The sequence below is a fragment of the Magallana gigas genome, chromosome 4 (genome assembly GCF_963853765.1).
Source record: "Magallana gigas chromosome 4, xbMagGiga1.1, whole genome shotgun sequence".
Lineage (NCBI taxonomy): Eukaryota > Metazoa > Mollusca > Bivalvia > Ostreida > Ostreidae > Magallana > Magallana gigas.
This window is the reverse complement of record NC_088856.1, coordinates 39768670-39795237: the sequence shown is the minus strand read 5'-3', so window position 1 is coordinate 39795237 and position 26568 is coordinate 39768670. Positions and strand designations below refer to the sequence as shown.

Below are 26568 nucleotides of genomic sequence, written 5' to 3'. Positions count from 1 at the left end.
CGTCGTCAAATATTGATGCATTTGCTATAGCATTGAACAATCAAACATTATACAGTTCCGAATTCGAAAAGAGCAGGTACTTTTTTGAATAGTGATACATTCTGAAAGCTGATTTTTACCAGTATTGTTCCTTCTGCTGTCATTGTCAAATCAAACAATGCAAGAATTCCATCTTTCTAAGAAATATAAACGTTTCATATTTCTAAGAAAGGCTTGTGAGACAATACCGAAAAATGTGGAGGATCTTTAATCCCGTGTTTGGATCAAAACATGTTCTTTTATTAAAGCAATGTTTCAACATTACGTCACCATTATGTTTAGATCTCGTATATTTGTGATGTTGTATTGAGTTTTCTTACACACATAAACATTGCCAGTTAAGATATCCGAAAACGGAACTCGACGGTAAGAAACCTTACTATGGCCGTTGCAAATTCGCAGAGACGCCTCATTATAAAGCCACCTGTGTTTTTATCATTATTTGTTCATTATCAATTTTGTGGATTTCATTTAAGCTAAGAGCTACGTGTCAAAGGCATTGTGCGTCATATTTCTCTTTCATCGCCGCAATCCATGGAGGTCTCACATGTTTGGACGTACATGTGCATCATGTTACTCTGTGGGGATAAAATTATCAAATTTTACGCATGATATACAGCACTTCCAGTGCTTTTGATTAAATACGAACATTTAAACTCAATACATTATAGCAAACATTTTTATATATTGTTGTAATTGTAGATACTTGAAAAATTAGTTTAATTTTTCGCTAAGTCGATGGAATCACAATATCTTTGAAATAAAATACATGTATGTCATTGATAACTTATTAATGTCATTTAGTTAAATAAAATGTAATAATTACAATTTATTTTAATCATTTTTAAACGATTTCATGATATCGATAGTTTCCTAGATATCTTATTGCGAATTTTTCTCACTGTTATATATGATAAAGTTAACATAATTTATTGATCCGTTTACCGTTAGTTCGACAAAGAAGTAGATTGTTTTGAAAAATTTCACAATTCAAAATGCATATAAGTATAAAAGTTCGGTAAGCAAACGACGCAATTGATACAGGTAGGTACATGCAATTTAGGATTCCCGCGTCAATATGGTATCTACACTGTCATTGCATAATATGAGATTTTACGCAATCTTTTCCAGGCCAGGAGAATTCTAACATCAAATGTACATGTAAATGCACTATTACAAACAGAAATGCAGAACAAAACAAGAAATAAACCTCAAACCACGAAAAAAAATTACTTCATGAGTTTAAGTGTGCAGTCGGATGTAACAAGCTTTTATAAGTAAACACGTGTTTATAAACCTGTGTGGTGGTGCCTATTTACGAGTGGTGTTTTCAGGATTAAACGTTGTTGAGTAGATTCAAGGAAATAAATCTTAGATTTTTTATTGAACATTTTAAACAATTAACTAATGTAAGCAATTAACAATCTTTCGAGAAGCGTTTATATTTACAAACATACATATGGAAATCACTTCAACAATTTCAATCAACTTACATGTACATTTGTTTGATGCAGAAAAAAGATAATTTAGCGAATAAACATGGACAATAGTCCTTATTTTATTATTATTATACTTCAAAGATCAAGCTCTGTATGTCCATAACATTTACGTTTGCTAACATTTGAAAAATATACCCCGGAAAGTACGAAGTAGTATTAGTTTTTAACGACACAAAAGACATAATGAATTGATCTACTCAGGCAATCTGATAAATGGAAATATGTTTTTATAAAGTTAGTTTGATTACATTCAGTTTCCATTTCAAATGTACAGTTGATTGATTTATTTGCAGTATTGTATTTTCTTCACTCTACTTGAGTCATTTTCAGCCACGAAAAGATTGTCTCTGGCGTCAACAGATAAACCCCAAGGAGAGAGTAAACTGCAGTTTTCAATCAAGCGGAGGAGCTGTCCTTTCTGGTGTATGATGTGGATACAGTTGTTGGTACTGTCTGCTGTTAGGATTCGGCTCTGGCTGTCTGTAGTGATGCCAGTTGGTGTAAATGGTTTCGCATTTGGACTAAATGTGTAATTAAAGAGGAATTTCCCTTTCTGATTGACTGCTACTACTGCATTGGCATCGCGGTCAGATACACAAATATCTAAATTTCTGTTCTCAGTTATGTATTTGATGCAACCAGATGAATAGAGAGGTTTCCCATTATCATTGTACTGGATGCTTTGTTTTTCATTGAGGTCAAAGTAACGCACAACTTTAGTTTGGTTAAAATCGTCACAGCACATAACAACCAGAAGGTCGCCAGATAAGGTACTCGTGACATTGCGAGGTTTCCAACCCAAAAGTGAAATAACTGACTGTATTTCTGTATTTCTCACTATATTTACAGTTCTTTCTCTGTAGTCAGCATAAACAAGTTCCCCGCTCACTGTCACTGCAATGTCGCATGGATTTTCCTTTGATTTGGTTTCAATTAATTTCAGTTCTTTCCCTTGGTGGCTATAGAGTCTCATGATGCTGTCCCCACCAAGCGCCCAAATCTCTAAATCATTCAGACAGGCCAAACTGGTTAGATTTGTACTCTTAGTATCAAAAGATGATATGATCAGCGGTATATCCAATAGTGACCGGTCTGTAGTAGAAGAGTCTGCTCCCATGGCCGCCATTGTGTAGTATTCTTCTTCTGTTCTAAAGGATAATTGTGACAGAGAACCAAACTGTTCCATAAGCTGATCTCTTTTGATTTCCCGAGGTTTAAATTTTGGTAAGGAAACATTGAGTTTTGGAGGCAATCTTCTGAATTCAGCATTCCTAGATTTGTACTCAAAGACGCGGCAAACATCTGCAGACTTAAGTAACGCCTTTATTAAATCTATAGTCTTTGTGATTTCAGAAATGGTGCTTTTGATTTCAGATTCCTTTTTATTTAGGACTACTAAATGTTTGTGTTCCATTTCATCAAGGTCAGATTTCAGGTTTTTGATTAGGTTGTCTATTTCGTTGTGCCATAGTTTTCCTCTTTCAGTAAAAAACGTTTTCAATTTCTTGGAGTTTTTAGTTAGCTCGGCCTTTTGAAATGGAATGCTTGATGCAATAGAATTGTATTTGGGAAAAATGTATTTCTCCAATTCTTGCAAATCTCTTTGTAAAACCTTTTTGCTTTCCAGGGAGTTTAATAGGACTTCTGGTTTATGCACTAACTGTTCTTCAGAAATGCACAGTCTACAAAAATCAGATTTTTCACTGCGGTGATCACATTGTGTTGTCGGATGATTCAGAGTAGTGCAGTGCTGTTTAAATGACACCACATTATGAACCTTTGACGGGTCAGATACATGCTTCAATATACAATCTTTACAAAGATTCATAAGACAAATTTCACAGTATAAGGGGGTCTCAGGGGTTTGACATAGGGCGCAGCATACAACATCTTGGGCACTTGACCATGGATCCATAATCAGGAAACTTTTCAACTTGCTAAATTTGTTCTGCAAGAAATATTATACAATTCATTAATTTTAGCTAAATGGAAGCATAAAATAAAATGGCCCCTGTCATGTAAACTCTCTGACTCAAACGGTATAACTAAATCAACCTAGAGTATATTTTGAAAAAGCTTACATGTTTTTTGTTTAAAGGAGATACCTCTCTGCAAGAATGTTAATTATGCCAAAAGTATTAATCTGAATAATTAAAAATGTGCTTTTTGTCTAAATTTCAAAGACGGACTGGATTAGTTGATGTTATCATTTTAACAAAAAGACACCGTTATACCAATATACTGGTTCAGGAATAATTCACAAAAGGGAAAAAAGTGTAAAATACTTTACAAAAATTTAGTAAATTTATCCGTTCGGACCATTTTACTTTCAAGAATCGGTATATAAAATACCTCGGTTTTACATATAAGTGTTATGTATGTCTAAAGAGATAATTGTTGCATAGGGAGAGGAATTGTGTTTTCTGTAAGAGGCATATTTTATGGTGATTTGTCAAAAGATGGAAACCATTGAAAATCGATAAACTTTGAAGCATATGATAAAACTTACTTGTTATGTTTCCAAATATAATTTGCAGAACTTTCCAACATGGTGCTTTCCAGACATGGATTACTTTTGTCCGTTAGCGTTACTACCCTTTTGAGATCACATCATACCTTTAAATGTCAGATACAAGCTTTAAATACAGAAGTAGTTGTAACAATCAATATTTAAATCATCAAGTATGTAGGTCAGTTATTTTTGTTCTAAGTTTAAACAGCAATAACCTTTTTACCAGAAGATGTTAGATGTAAAGACTTAATAAAAGAAAGAGTGTTTGTTTGAAGATGCTTTGCAACCCACTAACGCAAATGATTGAAAAGATTAAAAATGATTGGAACACTAGAAGCCATCAATGCATGCTGTGTGCAATATTAATGGTAACAATAGTGAATACTGTGGAATCTTTACAATTCGTGATTGCTCAATTTTCCTAATATTCGTGGGTAACCCTCGCCAACGAATCTACATTATCAACGAAAACTAATTATAAAAGGTTTAGATTACCTACTAAAACTGACATCTGAGTCATCCACGAAATTACATCCCCATGAATAAGTGAATAACACACAATCCACGAAAATTGGCCCCCACAAAATTAAATGATTCCACAATAAAAGATAGACCATTGAATGCCTGATGGTCTCTAGTTACCAAACATTTACAATTTTTGGCTACTGGAGTTAAGGTATAAAGTCCTTTGACTCTGTTCTCCTTTCCCCTTACCCTCTTTGATGAATTGATGTTTGCAAACATAAAATAGTAAAAGCGGGTGTAACAGATAGCAAAACGCTTAAAATACAAACATAAGACTTCCTGATAGGTCTATCTAGAACTATTGTACTGTAGAGACCTGTGTGTTTCTTTTCAATACCTCAAGGTATTCGAATTTAAAGCAAATCAAGGTGAATCATTTACAATTTCGATTAATAGAATATCTTTTTATTTCTCCTGATTCCATAAACCCAACCAACAGTATTCCCTCATTTTCCACACTTAATTCACAGGTTTTATATATGTTAAAATTTTGAGAGAATTGTCCGTCTTGATCCACGTTGTGTAGACATACGTTATATTTGTCTACCACTATGATTTGATTTACACGATCTGAAACTATTGTTCTTGGACTGAATTAATAAATACACACAGAGCAGGTCATCCTGACTTGTTACTGCTATTTCACTGGCTCACAAGTCACAGTCAAAGGATTGTTCGCGTTTCTTATACAGATCCGTGTATTCATTTTCTCCAACACAGACTACGCAATAGAAGATTGTTTACGCTCAGTGGGAATAACAGCAATAATTCTGGCTATGTTATGCATCATTTGTGTTGATAAAAATGAAAAGCCATCTTGCAAGTGATGATATAACAAAGTAGTGTTTGACAATAGCCAATGATTAATCCTGTGGCTATGCTGAACTCTCTCCCTACGACTTCATTTGCTTTAAAGGGCACCATTTGGATGTCTAGTTTATCTGTTGAAACATCTAAATATTCTTTTAGTTTTGGTCAATAGTTAACAAAATTTGATACTTTGTTATTTTTCAGGATTTGCTTGTTTTGCTGAATTTTTTACACCATGTCCTGAGTAAGATTTTTAATTTTTGTCCGATATGCGTTAACAATTTCAACATTCCTGTGTTTTGCATCTTGAATAAAATAAAAAACAATCAAGCACAATAAAAAAATATCAACTTTCTTATGCCGGATTTTTCTATGCTTTTCCTTTTCAACTATTTTCCGTTGTGTTTTAGCAAATCTGTCTTGCAAACCTGCGTCTGTGTTGTTGTATTTAGAATAGTTCTAGCCTCTAATTTATCTCTTTCGTTTTAAATTTCTTGTTTTTTCACCTTGACAAATTCAGCCAGTTTTTATGGGCACCGATGCAACAATACCTTATGCATATTGGAATTTGATATTGTTGACAATGAACCTCGCACATTTTGCATAAATGGAAGTTACACTTAGGAAGCATTAAATCAATATTCCTGTGAAAGAATGGCATGTGACAGGGACTTAAGCTTATAGAGGTTATTGTGAACGCACTCCACACAACGATTTATCTGACAGCCGATACAGAATGTTTGGTGGGCTTGTCACATAGTCACATATTATGACCACCTGTGTACAGGATGTACATGTGGCTATGGTTGCCCAATACAGTGTTGTACTAATAGATCATTGTGAATTGGTAATGAATTATTTAAACCGAACATTTACTGAATACTAAGGTACACAATATCTTGTCAATGAATACATCTCTCCTCAATTTCAAGATTTTGATACAATATTTTTCTTTAAAGATCATATTCAATTAAATTATGATTCCATTATACAAATCGAGTTTTGAATGAAGCTCTCTACGAAAACGACAAAAGCATAACATGGTTTTATTAAATTCCAGAAGAACATGTGAGTACGTATAAAATCCATAAAAAATATAGAAGATTAAGAATCACAAACTCATTGTTAAATGTGGCATAGATTACACAAAACATCTGGAAAATGAAATTAAGAGTATGTTTATATATCTTCCAGTAGGAAACACGATGGGCAAGTCAAGTTAGTCACAAAATAATATTCAAAAAGTAATAGATGATTTGTATACAGATGAAAGATTATTTGTTAATTAGATTGGTGGTCCTTATTTATTTAAACGAACCCCATTTAGGAAAACACATTAAAAAGAAAAAAGGCGACTGGAAAGCGATGACATGTTTATCCTGCTTGAACACTTAAGAAATAAGGTATGATTTGTTTTCGTGGATGATCGCCTCAAAGGTGCACAACTCTTGTAATGAAACGCCGTTTTTAGACCGTAAACATGGAATGCAGGTGGCCATTTTTCTATTGATTTTTGATACACTTTATATTAGTAATCAGAAAATATATTTGAATCGTATATTTTCTGAATGCTTAGAATAATAAGGTACACAATTATAAAAATATATTTTATAACATAATGGCACGTAGTGCAAATGTTATGAAGGTCCTCCTCAGAACATTTGCATTTTAAAAAAAAGTTTGAGCAGGAATCTAATCTAAAATTTAGACTTAGCAATTTTAGCCAGTGCACTACTCAATTGTTGCTTCTATGGTGTTAAACAATCTTTGCTGTAGGACCTAACCGATGCCCTATTCCTTACCGCTCAAATAATAATGTGGAGTATTAGGTTTATACTGGGTTTTGGCTAGTTAATGCCGCATTTCTCGCAGGATTGGGAAACTTTCTGGAAATCATGATTTAGTCTTTGATTCTTTGTCAGAACTAGCTGTTACGCCTACCACGTTCATATTCATCTCCTCTGAAGAAGGTCCTAAGAAGAACAAGAAATCGAATTTGAAACTGTATTGAAGCCTATTTTTTCTCTTTTTTTATTTACATTGACAACACTAATACATGTACATTACATGTACGACAACCTGACCTCAAAATATTAAATCAATAAAACAGATTGTAAACTTAACATTCACTTATTACAAATAATTATAGAGCTACATAAAACCTCAAAACTACCTGTGGCATTATCATTATCCTCTGTGTTTTTGAAGGACTTACAAAACTTAGTTTCATTCATGTCAGAGGTCTTCTGCAGTATATGTATCTCTACAATTAGCCTGAAAAAAGCTAGCCTTTATTTAAATGCTGCCAATTGTAATGTTTAAATCTTGCATCAGTCTACATGTAAATGCAGATAATTTTTGAATTACTTGTACTAAAAATTCTGTATTTTAGGAAGACTAGATGGTCAGAGCCATTTTTAGAGATTGTATTGATCTCCATTAGAAGAAAAAAAACCCATATAAATCTTCTTTACCAAACAATAGTTTGTGAGCCCTTTGTTGAATATCATTATGAAGTTTAACGCTTTTTACTAAGTAATGTACAGCAAATAACACCATGTAAGTTTTATTGTTTTATTAGAAATGAAAAAAGTGTCATGGCCTGTAGCGATTAGATATGAATAGTTATCAGTCAGATTGGATAAGTATAATTGTGGGTGTTACTTTTTATGTTAAAAAAATATCAAGATAAATCTGCACAATTATACATAAACCTTGTTTAAATATTGATTGTTTAAATGAAATGTAAATGTAATAACTTTTCTCAATTTAAATTCAAGTTATTGACTTAACTCGTTTTAGGAATAACAGTCGGAAGGACAACTTCAGAATGGACATTTTCGGCCTTCCGCAACCCTTTCCATACATACTATCAAGAAAAGTTTAGAACCAAAAGGTGGGATTTTAAAAAAAAGAAATTGATCTTTTTTTTTTATACTTTTGCAAATATTAGAACTTAAAAAATCAAACCCAATGGGATTTTACTTAAAAAAATACCTCATATAAAACCCCATGCAAACCTCATGGGGTTTTGAAATACGACTTTTAATGGATGACGTGACATCTGTCTCGGTCTATCAACAACAATGACGACGACTAGAAATATTGGCAAAACCGTTAAGTTTGACGGATTTGACGAGAAAAGAAGAAGGAACAGAGTGACAAGTATAAGAATAAGACCGTCATCGGAGACCATGTACTCAGTAGATTGGTGGAATTTAGAAAAAAAGCCGAATTGAACTTAAGTTTCCATCATGAAGTAGTAGGGGTTTTGCTAGTCAGGTTCGTGTTCCACGTTTTCTGTGTCTTTACTTTATAATTCATAAATCACAAGAGGATTTTCTGAATAAAGAATAAATAGATACTCTCAGTACATGCATCTCTTATGGAAGGGGTATGTACTCAGTTTGCCGTGTTGGTGACACTTAAATCGTGTTTTACCTACATTTCAACTAAATAACAACTTTTATCCTTCTAAATTAATGAATATCAGAATAATAATGCCACGAGTTTCATATCATATAATATTCATCTTATTAAAGACATGAAAAACGTTATTCTAAGTTCTTTCATCGAGTTTACAATGCTGGGTAATCTCGCGCGCATGCACAGTGGCGTTATCAATGGCAGATCACATTAATATTTATCAGAAGGCTAGCAAAGTTTAGAGACAAATTATAGGAATCATGATGACTTGTATATTTTTACTCAAACTTATGTCAAATAGTTTACTCCAAATACACCACATATACCTTTAAATGATATATAAAATATATGGCAGTAAATAATTTACTTTCAAAATGTTTCAGTCGGATATGAATACATATTCTACTATGTAAATAAATTTAGAAATTATATTGGATGAAAAATAAAGTCAATAAAGTTAATTGAGTTGTGATAAATTCTATGATAAATTCTGTAGATTAAGTGCAGAAATTACTATTATAGTAATTATACAATTGATGAAATACATTTACTTGATAAAGCGTTTCAAGAAACATCATAGACCCCTTTAAGGTGAAACCGGTACTGCTCTCTTAAAGGGCAAATTGATAATTATTGGCAACGCTCTAGGAGTTAGACAACTACATGTAAATATGTACGTAGATTAAATAGTTAACGCGCTAATTCATATTTCACTAAAATCTTCGCCATTTTGCCCTGCAAAAAAGCAGTACAACAGTACCGTGAAGGGGTCTATGAGCTTAGCACAGCTTTTTGTTTCTGTTATTGTTACAGTAATAAACGTTCACTACAGGTAAATCTAAATGAACAAAGAGTGCTTTAAAATTAAATTGACATGAAGATAGATGCAGTTATCACAGAAAATCAAATGTCAAAAAACACAAGCTTGTTGCTCCTTCCATCCAAATGTGAAATTTTAATCACGATATATTTATCTACATAGTTGAAAATTACACACCTTCTTCCATTAACATTACATGTAAAATATTTAAATATGCATTTAACTAAAAAAATTACATCTTCTATGAAAACTACTTTAAAATTTGAAATAAACAAGAAACAACATATTTTTATCTTTTTATAGTATTTGTGCATCAATAATGTAGAAAACATATAAAATTTGTACATTATTGCATGAATTTATAATCCTTCTCCAGCTATCCAGTTGTGTTTGATTTTTATTTAAATTAAAGGCATGGTTGACAAGAGAGTAGAAACCCTAGTACAGAGATAATATATTCACTAAATACGATTGGTAGCTAACTTTTTCATGGAAACAAGACATATCACATGCAAGACGGAATGTCTATTTGTGACTAAAAATGCTACAAATCGGAAGGTAAAATCTTAGTTTCATTAATAATTTTTATCAAATATATATATATATGTGTTATAGTATAATATTATATGTGAAAGATTTCTAACCACTGCTTTATATGTATTTCCAAAAAATAGGGGGAGGGTATACACGAGAGGGAAGTTTTATATGATGTGATGCTTTTTCATGGTAATATCTAGAAAATACTCACAGTATTGAAGAAGATTTCTTACTAACGGTCATTATATAATTAAAAAGAAGATGTATTACTGAAGGATAACCAAACAAATCTATGTTAAAGAGGGTGAAGTGGAAATGGTGGTTCACTTAGATGAATCTATTTTTTAAACCTCAATACGATTGGCATGATTGGGTATACTTTTTCTCACAATTACATATGCTCTCTTATTGTTTGACAATATGCCCTTTTATAGACTGTTGGTATAAGTAAAATGTAGCTGTAGCAAGGCACATTTTCTGTACCCGTCAGGTATTTGTAAAACTAAAAATTGTTGTACTTGAAGGCTTATGAGTGTTGCTAAGATTCAGGAAATGGTTTTTATAATGATTTTCATGAGTTAAGGATATGTCTTCAATTGGAATTGGTATGTAACATGCATGTAGGCCCCTAATATTAAGTTCAATGAAAAAATCATAAGAGAAATGCGAATCTTGCACCTCTGACTGTTGTGTCATGTGGAAGGAGAATAACTTGTAAGTTGTTAGAACTTGTTTCTAATCCTTTTGTTTAATCAATAAAATATGTTCAAAACAAAAACAAAACTGTTGTGTTGACTTTACAAAGTGACGTTGTATTAAAGTTGTATTAAAGTTGTATTAAAGTTACAGACGGGAGGTAAAATAACACGAAAAGTAAGTGAACGGGGACGTACGTAGTAATTTTACACCTGTTAGTTTTAAGATATAAAGAGGCACATTCACATAGTACTGATTGTCAACTTCTTCTGTGTGTTGGTATCTGATGAGATTATTTCAATGGTTTACATCTGCTAAAGATACACTGTCACTTTTCTTCATAAACATGTAACTTATTTTAAAAGCAAAAAAAATGTCTTTTGAATTGAAAGAGGTCATAAATAATCAGAATTATTTATTACAAATTGACTCAGTCAGGAATGGGGGTGTGACTAAAACTGTAATTTTTTTTTTTTTAATTAAAAAAAAATCAAGAAACAGTTCTACTGGTACTCAAAATTACAAAGCCAAGCTTTTTGATTTCAAAATGTTTTGGTGAGAAATAAACTATATCTGTCAAAGGTGGCATGGATATCATTTAAAAAAGCATGTGAAAGACCTGGCCAATTTTAAAAATTAAAATAAGGAGAGAAAGTGACGTTTGAATGGTTATTTTAGAAGAATAGTTAGAATATTCATTGCATTTATTTGTTGTAGAGTGGAGCACATGTCCATATTAGAATTGGTAGTATTTTTCATCGAGAGAATGGACATTTTACACTGTTGCCAAATGTTTCTTTCTGCATTGTTTGCTTGAAAATGGGGTTGTGTGGATTCAGAACATGATATGTGACTCAAAGGGAACGAGAAGGTTATTGACCTATCTATACCCTCTTTTTATTTGATGATTATTTGCATGAGTATAGAAATTATCTTGAGTACATTAGTTTTTGGCAGTTGTGTTGGTCGTGTGCAGGGCTAGTGAAAAAGTCAATTAGGCAAAAGGACTATATTTGGTATGGTAATAGCTGCCCTAAATTAAAAAAAAACCAACTTTAAAATAGTGTCGTATTAATATCAAAATCTATCTTTATAAAACAGTTATACAGAGGATGGCTGCATGTCTCTTTAATCTTGATATCAGTCATCATTATTTATCTTCTTATTATCGACGACGTCACCTAAATGAGTTAATTCCCGCAATTTTGCAAACAAACAAGAATATTGTCATGTTTTCTTTATTTTTTGTAATCTGAAGTGTAGAGCGCAGGTTTGCTCATGAATGATTTTAACAAATGTTTTTATTTAAATGATAATACACATCATACTATAATATGGTACTGGAGCAAGCCTAAGCTTGGTGTTTTCGAGTTGAAAAGCCATCGGAAAACACACATATTTTGCTACAATCTTCTCAACATCATTTCTACATTATTTCTACATTACACTGTGCTGATAACCTTTTACACACTTTTTTTTCAACATGATTTCAACTACACTGTATTTTTCACTTTATTTTCAAGCTCCTTATAAAACTTTGAGTTTTGGGGCAAAAATGTGTTATACCGCATATAGTCCTTATTAGGAAAAAACTAAGATAGAGCTCTTAGTTAATGTAAGATAAACCCATGTTTCCTTTACATGCATGCAGAGCAATTTCAAAAATGTTTAACCTCTATCTTCCCCCCCCCCCCCCCCTCTGCCCGCCAATATCAGATACAGGTAATAATATGGCCACTATTTCTAATTGACATTTCCTAACAGAAAAAAATGTCACAGTGCAAGATGTTAAGACAATTAACATATATTGTATCTCAGTTTATATGATTGAATATATACGTGTATTGAAAGTAATACAACTGTTCTAATACAGAAATATTGCTAAGGACAACCCGTATTCTTGAATATATGTATAGTAACTGTTGTATCAAAGTATCAACTACACCTTCACTTAAATGGTTATCCAGAACTTTTAAATTATGGTCACAAACTGGCGTTAACAATATAAATTGCAGCAAACATTTGTTATTTCGATATTCATATTTAAAGAATAACAGTACTTTAAATACCTTGTACTAATACAACTAAAAAGATTGATACGGCAATTGGAAACATCATTGAATTTATTTTTCTCTTCCTTGACAGGTGCATGCATGCTTATTTAATATATAAAACCATGTTTAGTCATAATTTGAATTTCATTATGTATTATATCATATTCTGCTGGTATGATGCCAGATTATCATTTCAATATATTTGAGTGACTGTTTTAGTATTCAAAGTTGAATATGGAGGTAGAAAATACATGTGCATTCACATGTAAAAACCAAATATAGGAATTTTTTATTTATTGCAAAATGCATAGGTTATATACCTCAATGGTACATGTACCTATTGTTCTTTCACAGACCTTGCTTTTAACTCAGAATTCGTACGTGTCTACGTAGTGGACACATTCTGTGAATACACAATTGTCACTTTAATTAGCCGATTCTGGAGAGAAGATGTCCTACTGTATCACTTAAGCTGTAGCATTCATTGTCTTCTTTACAATTATTAGTTCTGAATTATCGACAACATCGAAAATCACGCCATATTTTAAAAATGCCTACAGATTAGATCTTCATGGGAAGAATAGCAATTAAGGCTTTGCCAGAAATGTGATGGACAGGATGTATACAGACATTCAAACTTCTAGTTATAGTTACTTTTTTTTTAAAAGTTTGAAACAAACGTGTCGTGTAAAGGCAAAGATTCATTAGTACAAGAAGTAAAAAATGAGAATCAGAACATGGACGCAGCAATGTTAAATCGCCCCGATGCTAAAATACGGCTGGAAAACAATTTTACTTGAATCATCGCAAAAATACTTTGCCCTGGAGTATTTCTTAAAATCTATGTTTCATTTATTGACCACGGTGTTTAACATTATATTTTATGCATTTTTGTGACTCATATGTACTTCGTAATCACTTGACGGAAGAATCCTAATATTGCAAATGATCTATTTAAATTGCATCGGCGCAGGTAATTTTTCATACATATATAAACATTTTTCATACATATTTTAAGGAAAATCCTTTGTTATGTCATATACTTTGAAGTTCTTGCTTGGGCTTGAAACAGATATGTCGTCTATGGAAGATATTTTGAAACATTCCAGAGAAACATCAAAATAATGCACATTTTTACTAATCAAAAGCGATTTACAAAAAGAATTGGGGTAAAGCCGTAGGTTTCCCAAGCACGAATCACATTGGTACTAAGTCTTATATTCTCTACCAATTTTACGTAAAATATTTCTAAAATTGTGTTGATCTTTCACATGCATTACAATTTCTTCATTCAGTTGTTGTTTACACGTAGCAGGAAGAGTCTCCAAAACCACTAATTTATAAATAGCCTTTTACTTAAAACGAAGCTTTAAAACTGCCAATTTTTGATACTGGTTTTTAATATGAATAAATTCTGTATGTCTAGCATTAACTGCAGCATCTATGTAAAGGAAACATGCGGTTTCATAATGGTTTAATATAATTCACTTTTAACATTAAGATACATTCCCTGGGAATTACCGACAGGTTGCATATCGTGAGGTCAAAGTTAATTATGACGTCATATCGTATGAAGTACAGACAAGTGACTTTCTACACATCGCTGTAAAATCAATCGGGAAGCCTTAACATGCCCGCTGAGAAACTTGACTATTCAATTTTCTGTATCAATGTTTCATCCGCCATTGATTTCGTGTTGTTTTGTTAAATGTTTTTGTTCATTTCATAAGTACTATTACCATATTAGTTATTCTTAAGAATTAAAATATATATATAAACAATGAAATTCAATGATCAGATCTCTTATATAAAATCATCAATTCCAGTAGTAATTAGCTTGATTTTCATACACAATCATTCTTTTTTTTTTTTTTTTTAAAGAAAATCGCAGTTTGGTTCAAAGAAAATGAAACAAGTATCTAAACAAAGTTAAATACTGCTTACCTAACAAATACATGTACAAGGAATCATCATGCTATTTTGATAACTTTAATCCAACATTAATTGCTTGTATCTCAATTAATGGCCATACGATGCATGACTATACCAAAAATCCGATTCATTATTAATTGTAATGTATTACACAAAGAGTTGACAAGAAATATACAGAAAATAGTATTCAGCTGAAGATTTTATTTTCACTTTATCTTTAATCTACTTCCAGTTTCAATCTCTTCCTCCAAAATTAACAACCGCATCATGAAGTCTCTACCATTGTTCGATATAAAATCGTTTTTCCGACAGGTCAAATCCAGCAAAATCTTCATCTAGTATGCCATGGTCGTTATCTACATAGAAAAAAGTTTATTATCAGTTTAAAAATGTAATTGATTTTTATAATATATAAATATTTGATTAACACCAGTTTTTCGGGCTTTTTACCAGTAACAATGTGTTAGACTTGATAAAAAGAATCAGACCTTTTTGATTAGTATTGACGTCCCCCGACATCCCACAGGCATTCAATCCGATCAACACAATTATCTAATGGTAAAAAAGGAAATATAGATTGATGATCATTATAAAAGAATCTGCAGTCATCAACAAAGTAGAGAATGAGGAAAGATTTCAACTAAATCGTCATGCCCCCTGTATAACAATTGACACATCTCAGGTCTTTCCGGCAGAGCTCGGAAAAACAACTCGGATGTATAACATAAGCGTCAATGACAACCCCCCCCCCCCCCTTTCTGTTTCTTAATCAAAAAATTTGATATAAATTAAATTATAGACATTTTACGATATGCTGCATTGGGATTTAGACTTCGTTAAAGTCAAAAGATACCACAGAATCGACATACAAGACTGTCTAGTCGATACTTATTTTAATTAGAAGCGATTCTATTTTGTATAAAATTTTAACATCCGGTAATGTTATTGCATCCCAGGTATATTTCCGAGCCTGCCGGAAAGGCCCGAGAAGTTGCAGTTGGCCTGTATATGTATTTCCCCCCATTTTTATGTTAAGCATTAGATGGTTAGGAAATATCCATTATTTTACCCTACACGATGAAAAAGTCTCGATTCTTCAATCTAAAAGAAAAGTCATATAGTCCGCCTTTATCATCCACCGAAAATATTTAGCATTGACGTGCAAAGAAAAGAATTAAAGTTGACTAATTACTCAACTACACAAGTCAATTTATGTACACTTAAAGAAAATAGTTAATACTTTTCAATGAATAAACAAGTTGTCAAACGAGATTTGAGAAAATGACCTCGAAGTGAAGGATATAATTCAAAACACAAAACTCTTTTTTCCATTTTAACAATTTCATTCTAATAGACATCTAAAGAATTTTTAAAAACAAATGCATTAATTTTAAAAACAATATAAATCAAACAGAAAATATTGTAGAACTCGTATGATAAAGTCGCATCTTTATATCAAAGTTAAAGTTCTATTATAGTATAACTTACCAGGACGTTGTGATTGTTGGTTGCCATCATTGGTGATTGATCAATTCTTGTCCAGATAGGATGTTCTGTTGCACGGGATGATGTCACCTTATATTTATATCAATCCTACGATCCCTTCTCTTTTATAGTTTAGTCGTGTACGTTTTACCCTTTCATGAATAATGGCTTTCGAAATAAAGTCAATCGTAATTTGTTTTTAATTTTTACCAAACCCGATCTTAAACAAATCCATGTTTTGAAATAAATCTATAAAAAAAGCAAAGTCATTTATAGCTGATACTGGTATTATAAACCACAAGCGAGCCTAGAGCATTGAAAAATGTTGATGTTTAAGTACATAGATGAACAGAGAATGTGCATTAAATCATCTTTGACTATTAACAATAGTTCTAAAGTCCTTAATATTTTTTACTTTTATCTAAAATACATTATTTTGAATATAAGTTCAACATTCTTCGGCTTTCAATTGCCTTAAGTAAGACGGCATTTCTCAAACATATGAATATTGCAAATTATTGGTTCATGAAAATTACATTAAATAACAGTATTAAAAGCACATCAGTAATATATTGTTCATATTTCTTATCAATTGTAGAGAAGCAAATAAACGTATTAACATTTTGTGGCGGAAAAAGATTCTAAAGTATATTTCCTATCTCAAATCTTAATATGAATAAAATCAAATTCTCGATCCGCTCTTTTAATTTTTTGTGGACAATAAAATTGTAAAGGTTTGGATTGAGGATCTGCTTTTTTATCAGAATGTCTCAAATCTGTCATATTGATTGAGTGTAGAACTCTTCAATATAATTATTTAACCAATGCCTTTAAAATGTTTTACAGGAAGCTCTAATGATGAAATATATACAATGCCAATTAGTTGTTTATACGAGTCATAGTATGTATATTGAAATCTCAATGAGAATCAAACTGCTCAAATTAATAAACTTTTAAATGCCAAATCTAACTGTTACATATCCGCAAGCTGAGATTATATTTTGATTGATCCTTGTACTAAGCAGGTCTGATTGTTATGAAATAACATGCGTCGTTATTTGAGACTTTACGTGCATTTAAGCAAGAGTGACATTTTTAAAGCATGTGATGTACTTAAAGAGCAACCGTAACGATGATGTTTCATATTTAGGATCAATTATCAAGGCTTCAATTTGTCAGGATTTTATTTCGCTTTCTGTACAATTCTTTAACACTCTCTGTGTAATACAATACTGTTGATAATAAATCAATGTGCTAGTTTATATATATAAGTACAGTCATGCATTATATGACCATTAATTGAGATACAAGGACAATTCATATTTGATAAAAATTACTAAAACAATATGATGGTTTCTGGTATTTCTTAGCAAATATCCAATTAGAGTATTCAACCTGCTTGCAGATACTTTTTTCTTCTTCTTTGAACCAATCGGCAATTTTTTTTGTAATAAGATCGTTTTCTTGACTGTTTATCTCGAGATAAAAATTCATCCAGTCTGCCTTTGTAATCATCTACACACAAATAAAATTTAAATCTAAGTTTGGCAGTATAAATGATTCGATTTAATGCTTCATAAACACGTCTCATGGTATTTTTTTCTGAATCACGTTCTGTCTTTTACAAAGATCTGACTTCAGTTGATAAAACAAAATCAAACCTTTTTGGTAAGTATCGATGTCACCCGATATCCCATAAGCAATCAGTCCAAACAATACAAAGAGAACAATCTAATGATAAAATACAGATATACAGATAAAGCAAAATTCTTAACTATACTTGTATACGAAATATTTTCGCAGTCATCATCAGAGTAGAAATTGGCGAAGCAAAATCTTTATGAAAAAAATGTCTGATCAATTTTGAATTGCGCATAAAATGGTAAGAAATTTTAATTATCGAACCCTACATGATCTGCTTGATTGGCCCTTAAAACTTATTACTGGCTTTGGTTGTACATTAATGTAAAAAAGTCACAAGATGAAGTATCGATTAAGCAGAGTAAAGACAATTCAATTTTTTCAATCTTTTTAAAGAGATAAATTTAAAATCTGCACTCAGTTTCCGAAAGTAGATAACAGTGTAATACAAATAAGATATGTTTTAACATTATAATTACGTATATAACGTTTATTAGCAAAGAGCAAATTTAAGTGTTTTTATCAAAAAAGAAATCGCAACCTGTCAAACGGAATGTATACACATGATTTCTTTTTGAGCGAATATATCTAAAACATTAGAATTCAAGTACATGTACAAAACTTAATTGAAATGTAATGCTGTTAAATTCTTAAAGGCATTAAGTATTCTAGACTAGTAGAAAATGTATAAATCGTTTAATTTCAAAATCAAATGTTAAATATCATAGTAGTCATGTCATAAAGTTATAAACTAGTTATTGCTTTATTACAGGTTTACATACCAGGATTTTATGATCGTTGATCCCCATCGTTGGTGATTGATGAATTCTTGTCCGGAAAAGCAGGTTCTATAGCACAATATAATAGGCATCTTGTAATTATATCAATCCTACAGTTGTTTTTTTTTCTCTTTTTAGTTAACTCGTGTATTACGTAATACTTTTCTATGTATATAGAATTTCGATACATCGCCGATCGTAACTTTAATGATTTTAGGATCACGATCTCAAACTATTTTGTGAAAATAATCTCTTCAAAAAGCAAATGATATATAACTGATAGGTGGTATTACAAAAGAGCCTTGATCTTCGACAAACTTAAAATGTTTCAAAATTTTCACAAAAATTGTGTATTCAATGCATGATAGTTTGATGTTTACTACAGTTTTAAAGTTCTTGTTACTTTGTTTAACTTTATATGAAGAAATTTTGAATATAGAATCCTCAAATAATGAATAAAGTATGTAACAAATATGTAACAAAAATGTCTGCAGTGGCATGAAAAAATGACAATAACAAACCGTGACCCATCGCAAAAATCCATAAAACGAAATACAAATTCAAAGCAGAGAAACACGGACCTCCAAATAGATAGAGGTAGGATCAGGTGCCTAGGAAGAGTGAGCATCCTCTACTGACCGGTCACACCCGCCGTGTATTCATAGTCGTAATAGGGGAAAAAATCGGAAAAATCCGTAAACAATTAGATGATTAATTATGGTCTAACAAATAGTATGAAAAACGTCAGTCAGCATGCACCCCAGTGGAATATTGTATTTGCTGATAAGGTCATTGTATCGACCATAGAACTTACGAAATCATTACTTCAAGCGAGACTGTTGAAAGTCCTGTTTTATCAACTTGTTTGTCGGTAGCTTGCTTCGCCTTAGAAACTGTTCATTTGAAAAACAGTCCTTGCGTATCGAATCAACCGAGGGACAAAAACACCATATGCAAGTGATAAAGGTTTATTGTATAGTATGAAAGTATATCTTTCTAAAAAAAAAAACGCAGTGGTACTGAATATTGGCTAAAGAAATTTCTGTTGAAAATAGAAAAAAATGAGGGCGATTAAATAAAATAGTAGATACGACTACCATCGGTCAATAGGGGAACTTATCTCGATTACAAACCGCGCTCCCCCAGTCCCCCTTTTGGCATTTATTAAGGTAAATTTTCTTTTTCTCATTCTTATGTTTTAGACGGAATCAAGCAATGTAATATATGTTCAATATTTCGTTTTGCTTAATCAATTCGTAAATCTGCGTTTTCATTGTTAGTTTGCGATTCAAAGGCAAACTGTAAAGAATCAACATGGGTTGGTGTTAAAAAAGGAGTTTCTGCCTTGGTTTATTATGCTTCAATATTAATAAAAATCAAACTGCTAATCAATCAATCTTCAAAAAACAAAACCGAATTTGAGAAATACAACAATGCCAGATGTAAAGAATAAGATTCTAGTCTACATGTAGAAGCAAGGTACTATTTGACAATCCTTTGATTAAATGTTGATCCTTGACACTTAAATAAGTACATGTAGAAAGTGTATTGATGCTTCAATACATGTTTTATTAATGACTTAAAAATGTTTTACAGGAAGCTTTAATGATGAAGTATATAAAATTCAGATTAGTTTTGAATACGAGTCATAGCATGTATTATTGAATGTCAATGAGAATCAAACTGCCCAAAATAATCAACTTTTTAGTGCCAAGTATAACTGTTATATGTACGCACGACGACGGTGACATTATGTTTTGATTGACCCTTGTATTATGCATGTCTGATGGTTATGAAATAACATGCGTCAATATTTGATACATAACACGCATTGAAGCAAGAGTGGATTTTTTAAAGCATGCCATCTTTTTAAAAAGCAACGATAATGTTTCATATTAAGGATCAATAATCAAGGCTATAGCTACAACTTGTCATGATTTTACTTTTCTTTCTATATATTTCTTTACCACTCGTTGTGTAATACAATACTGTTGATAATGAATCAGAGTGTTAATACATGTGTATTAGTAAAGTCATGCATCGTATGACCATTAATGAAGATATAGGGACAATTAATGTTTGATAAAGATAATTTAAACAATATGACGGTTTCTTGTGTTTGTTAGCGAATATTTCATTTGAGTATTATACCTGCGTTTAGATATATTTTCTTCTTCTTCTCTGAACCAATATGCGACTTTTTGTAGTAGAAAATAAGGATGAAAAATAGCCAACACAAAAATTGGAAAAATGATTTTATTGTAAACAGATATATGTGGTGTAAAAATGAATCGTGTTGTCTTTCAATATCAAAAAATTCATACCAATTTACCAGACAAAACCATGACGGTATCAATGTTAATGAAATAAACAAATGCATAGATCCAAGACAACGGCGGATAAAACGTTGTTTCAGAAAAAAGGATGTTCAAGTTTTTTTATGTCCTAATTAGCATTGTTCAATTTTTGTATTGGGGAAACTTTGTCTTTACAAGATACTTCTGCCTTAAACGTTTTGTAAAATGCACCTTTAACAAGAAGTATGAATGGTGTGTAAACTTCTTACTCCTCATATTGATGGCGTATGAAACATTATTCCAGAGAATTGGATCATCTAATCACCAATTACAATGCCCTGATTCGCCTTATGTACCCAGAAAACGTTGTCTTTGTACGACATTTTTTATTTAAACTTTTTACAAAATATAACTTTAAGTAGCAAGTTCTTTTATCAGTGTTTTTGTTCTTAGAGTGTATACGCATTAGGCTTTATTGGAAATCGACGTTTAAGACCATGGTTACTGTGGTTTCATCAAGATTCGTTGAACTCCAATTTTCGTGGATGTCGTTGTTAAGTTTATCCATAAAATTTAATGTTCATTGAAGTGCAAGTTCTACTAACAGGTGGTACTGATAGGATCAATGGCCACAAATTTACGTATCCTTGAAACTGTGATTTTCACTTTATCCACGAAAATTGATACCCTTGAATAATAATGAAACCACAGTACATGTATAATCAATTTAACCCTTTAACGGCCGCCGTTTTGACAGTTTTTGCATGAATTTAGCAAACAATTTTAAAATGAAATTTATGACATTTTCTGAAAGACTTTACATAAGGTATCCCATATATATTATGAAAGGTCAGATACCAAGGGTTCATATTATGTTGTGTGTCACGACCTTATGGTAACCATGGCAACACAATATGGTCACGAACACAACATTTGATGTATTTTGAGTGTTTTTGACATGATTTAACATGCGTTAATGTTAAATACTTTATAAAAGAAACTTTATCAATTATTTATGCAATTATCCATGTTGTGTGCTAAAAAAATTTAGTTATAGTATTTTTTAACCTTTGAATCTACCCATTTAGCATCTAAATGCTTTCCTTTTTTACCGTTGGCGCCGTTAAAAATGATAACAGAAATATGTATTCTAAATGGTTATTTATAGTAAAATATATCTAACTGACCATCTGATATCTTGCAAGTCTATTGATAATTATAAAACTTCGATTATAAGTTGATTCCTCTGCTCTCTCCAAATATCATTAATTTTAAAAGGTCAAAGGTTAATTTCTATGTATTATTACATTATTACATATAGTTCTGTCCATATCAAATAACGAACAATATTTCAAGAACACACTGTTTGCCAGCCATCAAACTTTACACAAAAGCTGGTAATAGCAAGAAGATGGCAACATTTTATTGAAAACCAGTTTACATGTCACAAAACATCAAAGGTAACCTCTGAAGTATCTTAGCTTGGACAAGAATAGACAATGGTTTCATGTGGAGAGTAAGCTCATACAGTCAAAGTAAGCGTATCTAACAAAGCAGGAATTAACATTGGGAAACCTATAAAAACTGTTAGTTCATTGTATACACTAGTCTAATCAATTCTATATTAGGTGTGATCACTTTATATGCAAAAAAATTACTTCTTAACTACATGTAAATGGAATCAATTAGACACACATTAAATACCAGCACTAATTCAAATTTATGTCAATGTATGAGCCTAAACGCATTTAGTGATATACCAGTGTAATTCTTTAGAAGACAGACAAATAATTATCAAGTAATAAAGGAAACCTTTGAAATACATTCATGATTATAATGCTGTATTTCATGGACAATTTGCAGACATTGATACATTCAACTAAAACAAATTTGATGAGAAAAAAATGTGATATGGTATAATGATAGTAAACAAAAAATTAACAAATACATTGATGTGTTTGAAATTCACAGCGACTCCAAATCTAAAGTATTCAAATGTTTATATACATGTGTACATGTAATATTTAGTAAAATGTAACCCTAACATGAATGTACTGAATCTTGAAATGTTTATGATAATTCGTTTTTATAAAATCCATTCAAAGACAGCAATTACCCTCAAAATACATTCTTGTTTATTTGCCAATCAACTACCGTATATCCCATATAATACGGGTATCACTAAATTATGTTCTAACATTTTCAGATTAGAAGTTATAATCAAAAATCTCTCGCTCTCTTTTTCTCTCTTTCTTTCTCTCTCTTAATTTCTAATAAGTAAATTGCTTCTAAAGGAAAAATATAACAAATAAAAAATACAGTTACTCATGTGACATACAATAAAGATACAAATGACAGTAACAATAAATACTATAATATGCAAACTTTGATCATCATATGCATTCATTACAAAACTGGAAGCTGATTTTGCACATGATATGCTTGGAAACAAGCACCCTGACAAAGATGTACCATACACTTGTCACATCCATAAACAACATCCTTCCTCTTGCCCTCTTTTGCACACCATTTACACCGTCCACGAGGTCGTTCTAACTTCATGCTGTGATGCTCACTCAAACCTGCTGCTGTGATCAGATGTTTTCCTAAATGCCTAGGCTGCTTCCTGTTAGAAAAATCTTCAATAAGACTCATGGCAACATCAACATGAAGATCACCTAACGAATAATGTTTCCTTGGTTTCACCACACCAGGGGTCATCTTCCAAAGGAGAAGTGTATTGACCAGGGCCACTTCCAGGATGAAATTCATAAAGTATTTCCAGTACTTTCTTGACTGTCGACCAATGGGACACTTGGAGCGATACTGCATGGCACGATCAACACCATAGTAGTTCTCCTGGTAGGCAGCAACAGCTGGTGGCCGCTGTATTAATATGACCTCACCCCCAGGTACTCGACGATGTGTTGGACCATCTCCAAGTGGATCTGATGTGGTTGAAACAATATGAACCTGTAAAGTAAATGATGATTTACCAAATGGATGACATGCTTTTTTCAACAATATACACTCCCATCAACAATCTTAAATTAGTCACTTACTGGTTTGGCATCTTTCCATGCTGTTGCAACCAAATTGTCATGTTGCAGTTGCTCGGTATCACCACGACCACTAAAAGTTGGGTTCTTCAGCTCATGAGGGAATCCTTTGCGATTGGTATTGATGGTACCACAAGCATAAATACCATTAACTTCAAGATTTTGAAGCAATGGGATTGATGTAAAGTACCTATAAATAGAAAATGTCACATAACAATATTGTCAGAAGTTGTATCAGTATGCATTTCATCATTCTGAGGTTTACTTTTTTTTCATATACCGGTATACATGTAACTGATGGACATAGCATCACTTTTGAAAGTGGGGAGTAGGGCAGACAAAGGAAAGACTTTCCTTTGTCTGCCCTACTCCCCACTTTCAAAAGTAAATGAAATTTTGGAAAATTACAACTTCTCAAAAAGGAGGGGGGTGCGTATTGTACCCACTGCTAATTTCCTTTCAATTTCCATATGCTCCCTGAAAAGTAGAAAAGTGGGGGGACCAACTTCATATACATTTTTTATATGTAAATTTAAGAGAAATGTTTGCTGCAAGGAACCCCCCCCCCCCGAGCAAGTAAGTAAAGTAAGTATATACATAGAGATAAAAGCATTAAAGACTAGTTTGTTACCTGTCAAAGAAAAGGTGGTGACCTTTCCATTTAAGTGGTTTGGATAAATGTTTAACCACCCGTTCTCCAAGAGACTGTCCTTGCATCTCGTCATGCTTGCCCAAATAGATTTTATAATCGTTGGTATATCCGTTTGGTTCACACCTCATCCAGACCTACAAGACATTTCATTGTTGTTTATGACCATGACAATGTGCACCTAACCTTTCCCATTACATCATCAGCCAGTCAGTACATGTATTTGTCTACAATGATAATTAAAAAAAACCCAGAGCAGAGCAAATTAACCCAGAGATATTTCATAAAAAGCATTTTCTTTGCAGGACTGATTTAGGACAGATGGAGGCAGTAGTCGTTGGGCTACATTAACCCCCTCCCCCCCCCCCCCAACCCCTTCCCTATGGACAAACTTTATATTCTAGAGAATAAGAAAGTAAATTAAATAAAGTCTCCCTAGGCTATTAGGTAGAACAATTTTTGCATTTTTAATGTGATGGACGGGGGTTAAAATATTTTGTCTATATGTCCTATTGCCTGTTTACTTTTCCAGTCATAAATATAACCAAGGTCATTTATGATAAGCATGGTACACTGTACATGTATTTCAAATGGAATTTAGTCCTTTTTGTTTGATATTGAACTGCATGTTCTTGTCTTTTATTTTGTATATGCTTTTCTTTAATGCTTTGTTTTCTTGCATTTAGATAAATTATTTCAACTATAATAAAATAGATCTTTGGAAATAGCAAAAAACAGAAATCATTGAGAAAAAATACCTTCATCCCTCTTTTGATAGGTTTGCATGGTGTATACTGCTTTGCGAAGTAATGACCTTTGTAGCGTATCATCCCCTCATATATGCTCTGACACTGTCCAGGCATCATATACCTCTGGAAATTTCTCCGAGTCATCTCTATCAATGGACGTATCTTGTGAAGCCTGAAAGACATTTAATGCCAAATATGTTTTGTTGAACAAAATCATATTTTTGTAAAACAAATTTTGAATTATAGATAGCGACTCTCATGGATTTTAAAATCTCGCTTCTATTTTTCAGACAGTTTTGAACTATAGGAAATTATAACAAAAAATTGCTGATCGCAATTTTATATTCTCGCGATTTGATACAAAACGCCTGAATCGCGGAATTAAGTTCTCGCGTAATATAAGGAATTTACAGTAACTGGCGTTACTCAATTTGTATTTACACAAAACTGCATTTACGAAACTTTATTTTTCAAAAACTAATGTTTCAACACTAAAATGATGACATTTTTACATTTTTGACACTGGTGATAATGCACTTTTATGATAACTGCATTCTACAATATGTTACTTTTATTTACCAGTCATACTCAGGAGATCCCACAGGGCCTTGAGTTGTATTGTCATTCAAGTGTAGATACTCTGTCAATCTCCGGAAACGGCTCCTACTCATAGTGTCTTTAAATCCTTGGTTTCCTATATCATAGATATATACAGATTTAGATCATAATAAATGTTTAAGACCATGGTTCATATCATTTTAAGGAGGTATACACAGGTATCTACACGGAATACAATGTGGTTTGTTCTAACACTTCTGCTTATTTTTTCACCAAATGCGTTAGACGTTATCGCTGAATTGGTGAAACTTTGACAACAATTTACTTCCAACCATTGCTTAGGACAGCAGTGAACTACCGGCTTCAAAACAAATGCGTCCAACGGACCTAAAAGTGTCTTTAGACCTAATAAGTATACACACTAAAGACAAACTGGAGAAGAAATTCGTTACCACGGCGTACATGACGCTGAAATGGCGGTACGAGTTCCTACCGTGGATA

At 32.2% G+C, this 26568-nt stretch overlaps 2 protein-coding genes across 2 annotated transcripts; both read right to left on the bottom strand.

Moving 5' to 3' along the window:
* Positions 1 to 1404: 1404 nt before the first annotated feature.
* LOC105338234 (uncharacterized) lies at positions 1405 to 4186 on the bottom strand. Its single transcript, XM_011443250.4, has 2 exons — positions 4048 to 4186; positions 1405 to 3486 (listed from the first exon to the last, which is right to left on the bottom strand). Exon 2 carries the CDS (start codon positions 3451 to 3453, stop codon positions 1822 to 1824), a length of 1632 nt encoding a protein of 543 aa, XP_011441552.3. The 5' UTR covers positions 3454 to 3486; positions 4048 to 4186; the 3' UTR covers positions 1405 to 1821.
* Positions 4187 to 23428: 19242 nt separating this feature from the next.
* LOC109617937 (piggyBac transposable element-derived protein 4-like) lies at positions 23429 to 26211 on the bottom strand. The gene is made up of 5 exons (XM_066082416.1): positions 26089 to 26211; positions 25519 to 25681; positions 24743 to 24897; positions 24115 to 24301; positions 23429 to 24025 (listed from the first exon to the last, which is right to left on the bottom strand). Exons 1-5 carry the CDS (start codon positions 26178 to 26180, stop codon positions 23459 to 23461), a joined length of 1164 nt encoding a protein of 387 aa, XP_065938488.1. The 5' UTR covers positions 26181 to 26211; the 3' UTR covers positions 23429 to 23458.
* Positions 26212 to 26568: the final 357 nt, after the last annotated feature.

Bases quoted from the DNA above. Each gene is read 5' to 3' on its own strand.
- LOC109617937 (XM_066082416.1), bottom strand. From the start codon at position 26,180: ATGAGTAGGAGCCGTTTCCGGAGATTGACAGAGTATCTACACTTGAAT. The intron at 24,898-25,518 runs GTATTTTTTCTC...AATGTCTTGTAG, and splicing joins CTATCAAAAGAGGGATGAAG to GTCTGGATGAGGTGTGAACC. The intron at 24,302-24,742 runs GTAACAAACTAG...TTCTATTTATAG, and splicing joins CACCACCTTTTCTTTGACAG to GTACTTTACATCAATCCCAT.
- LOC105338234 (XM_011443250.4), bottom strand. From the start codon at position 3,453: ATGGATCCATGGTCAAGTGCCCAAGATGTTGTATGCTGCGCCCTATGT.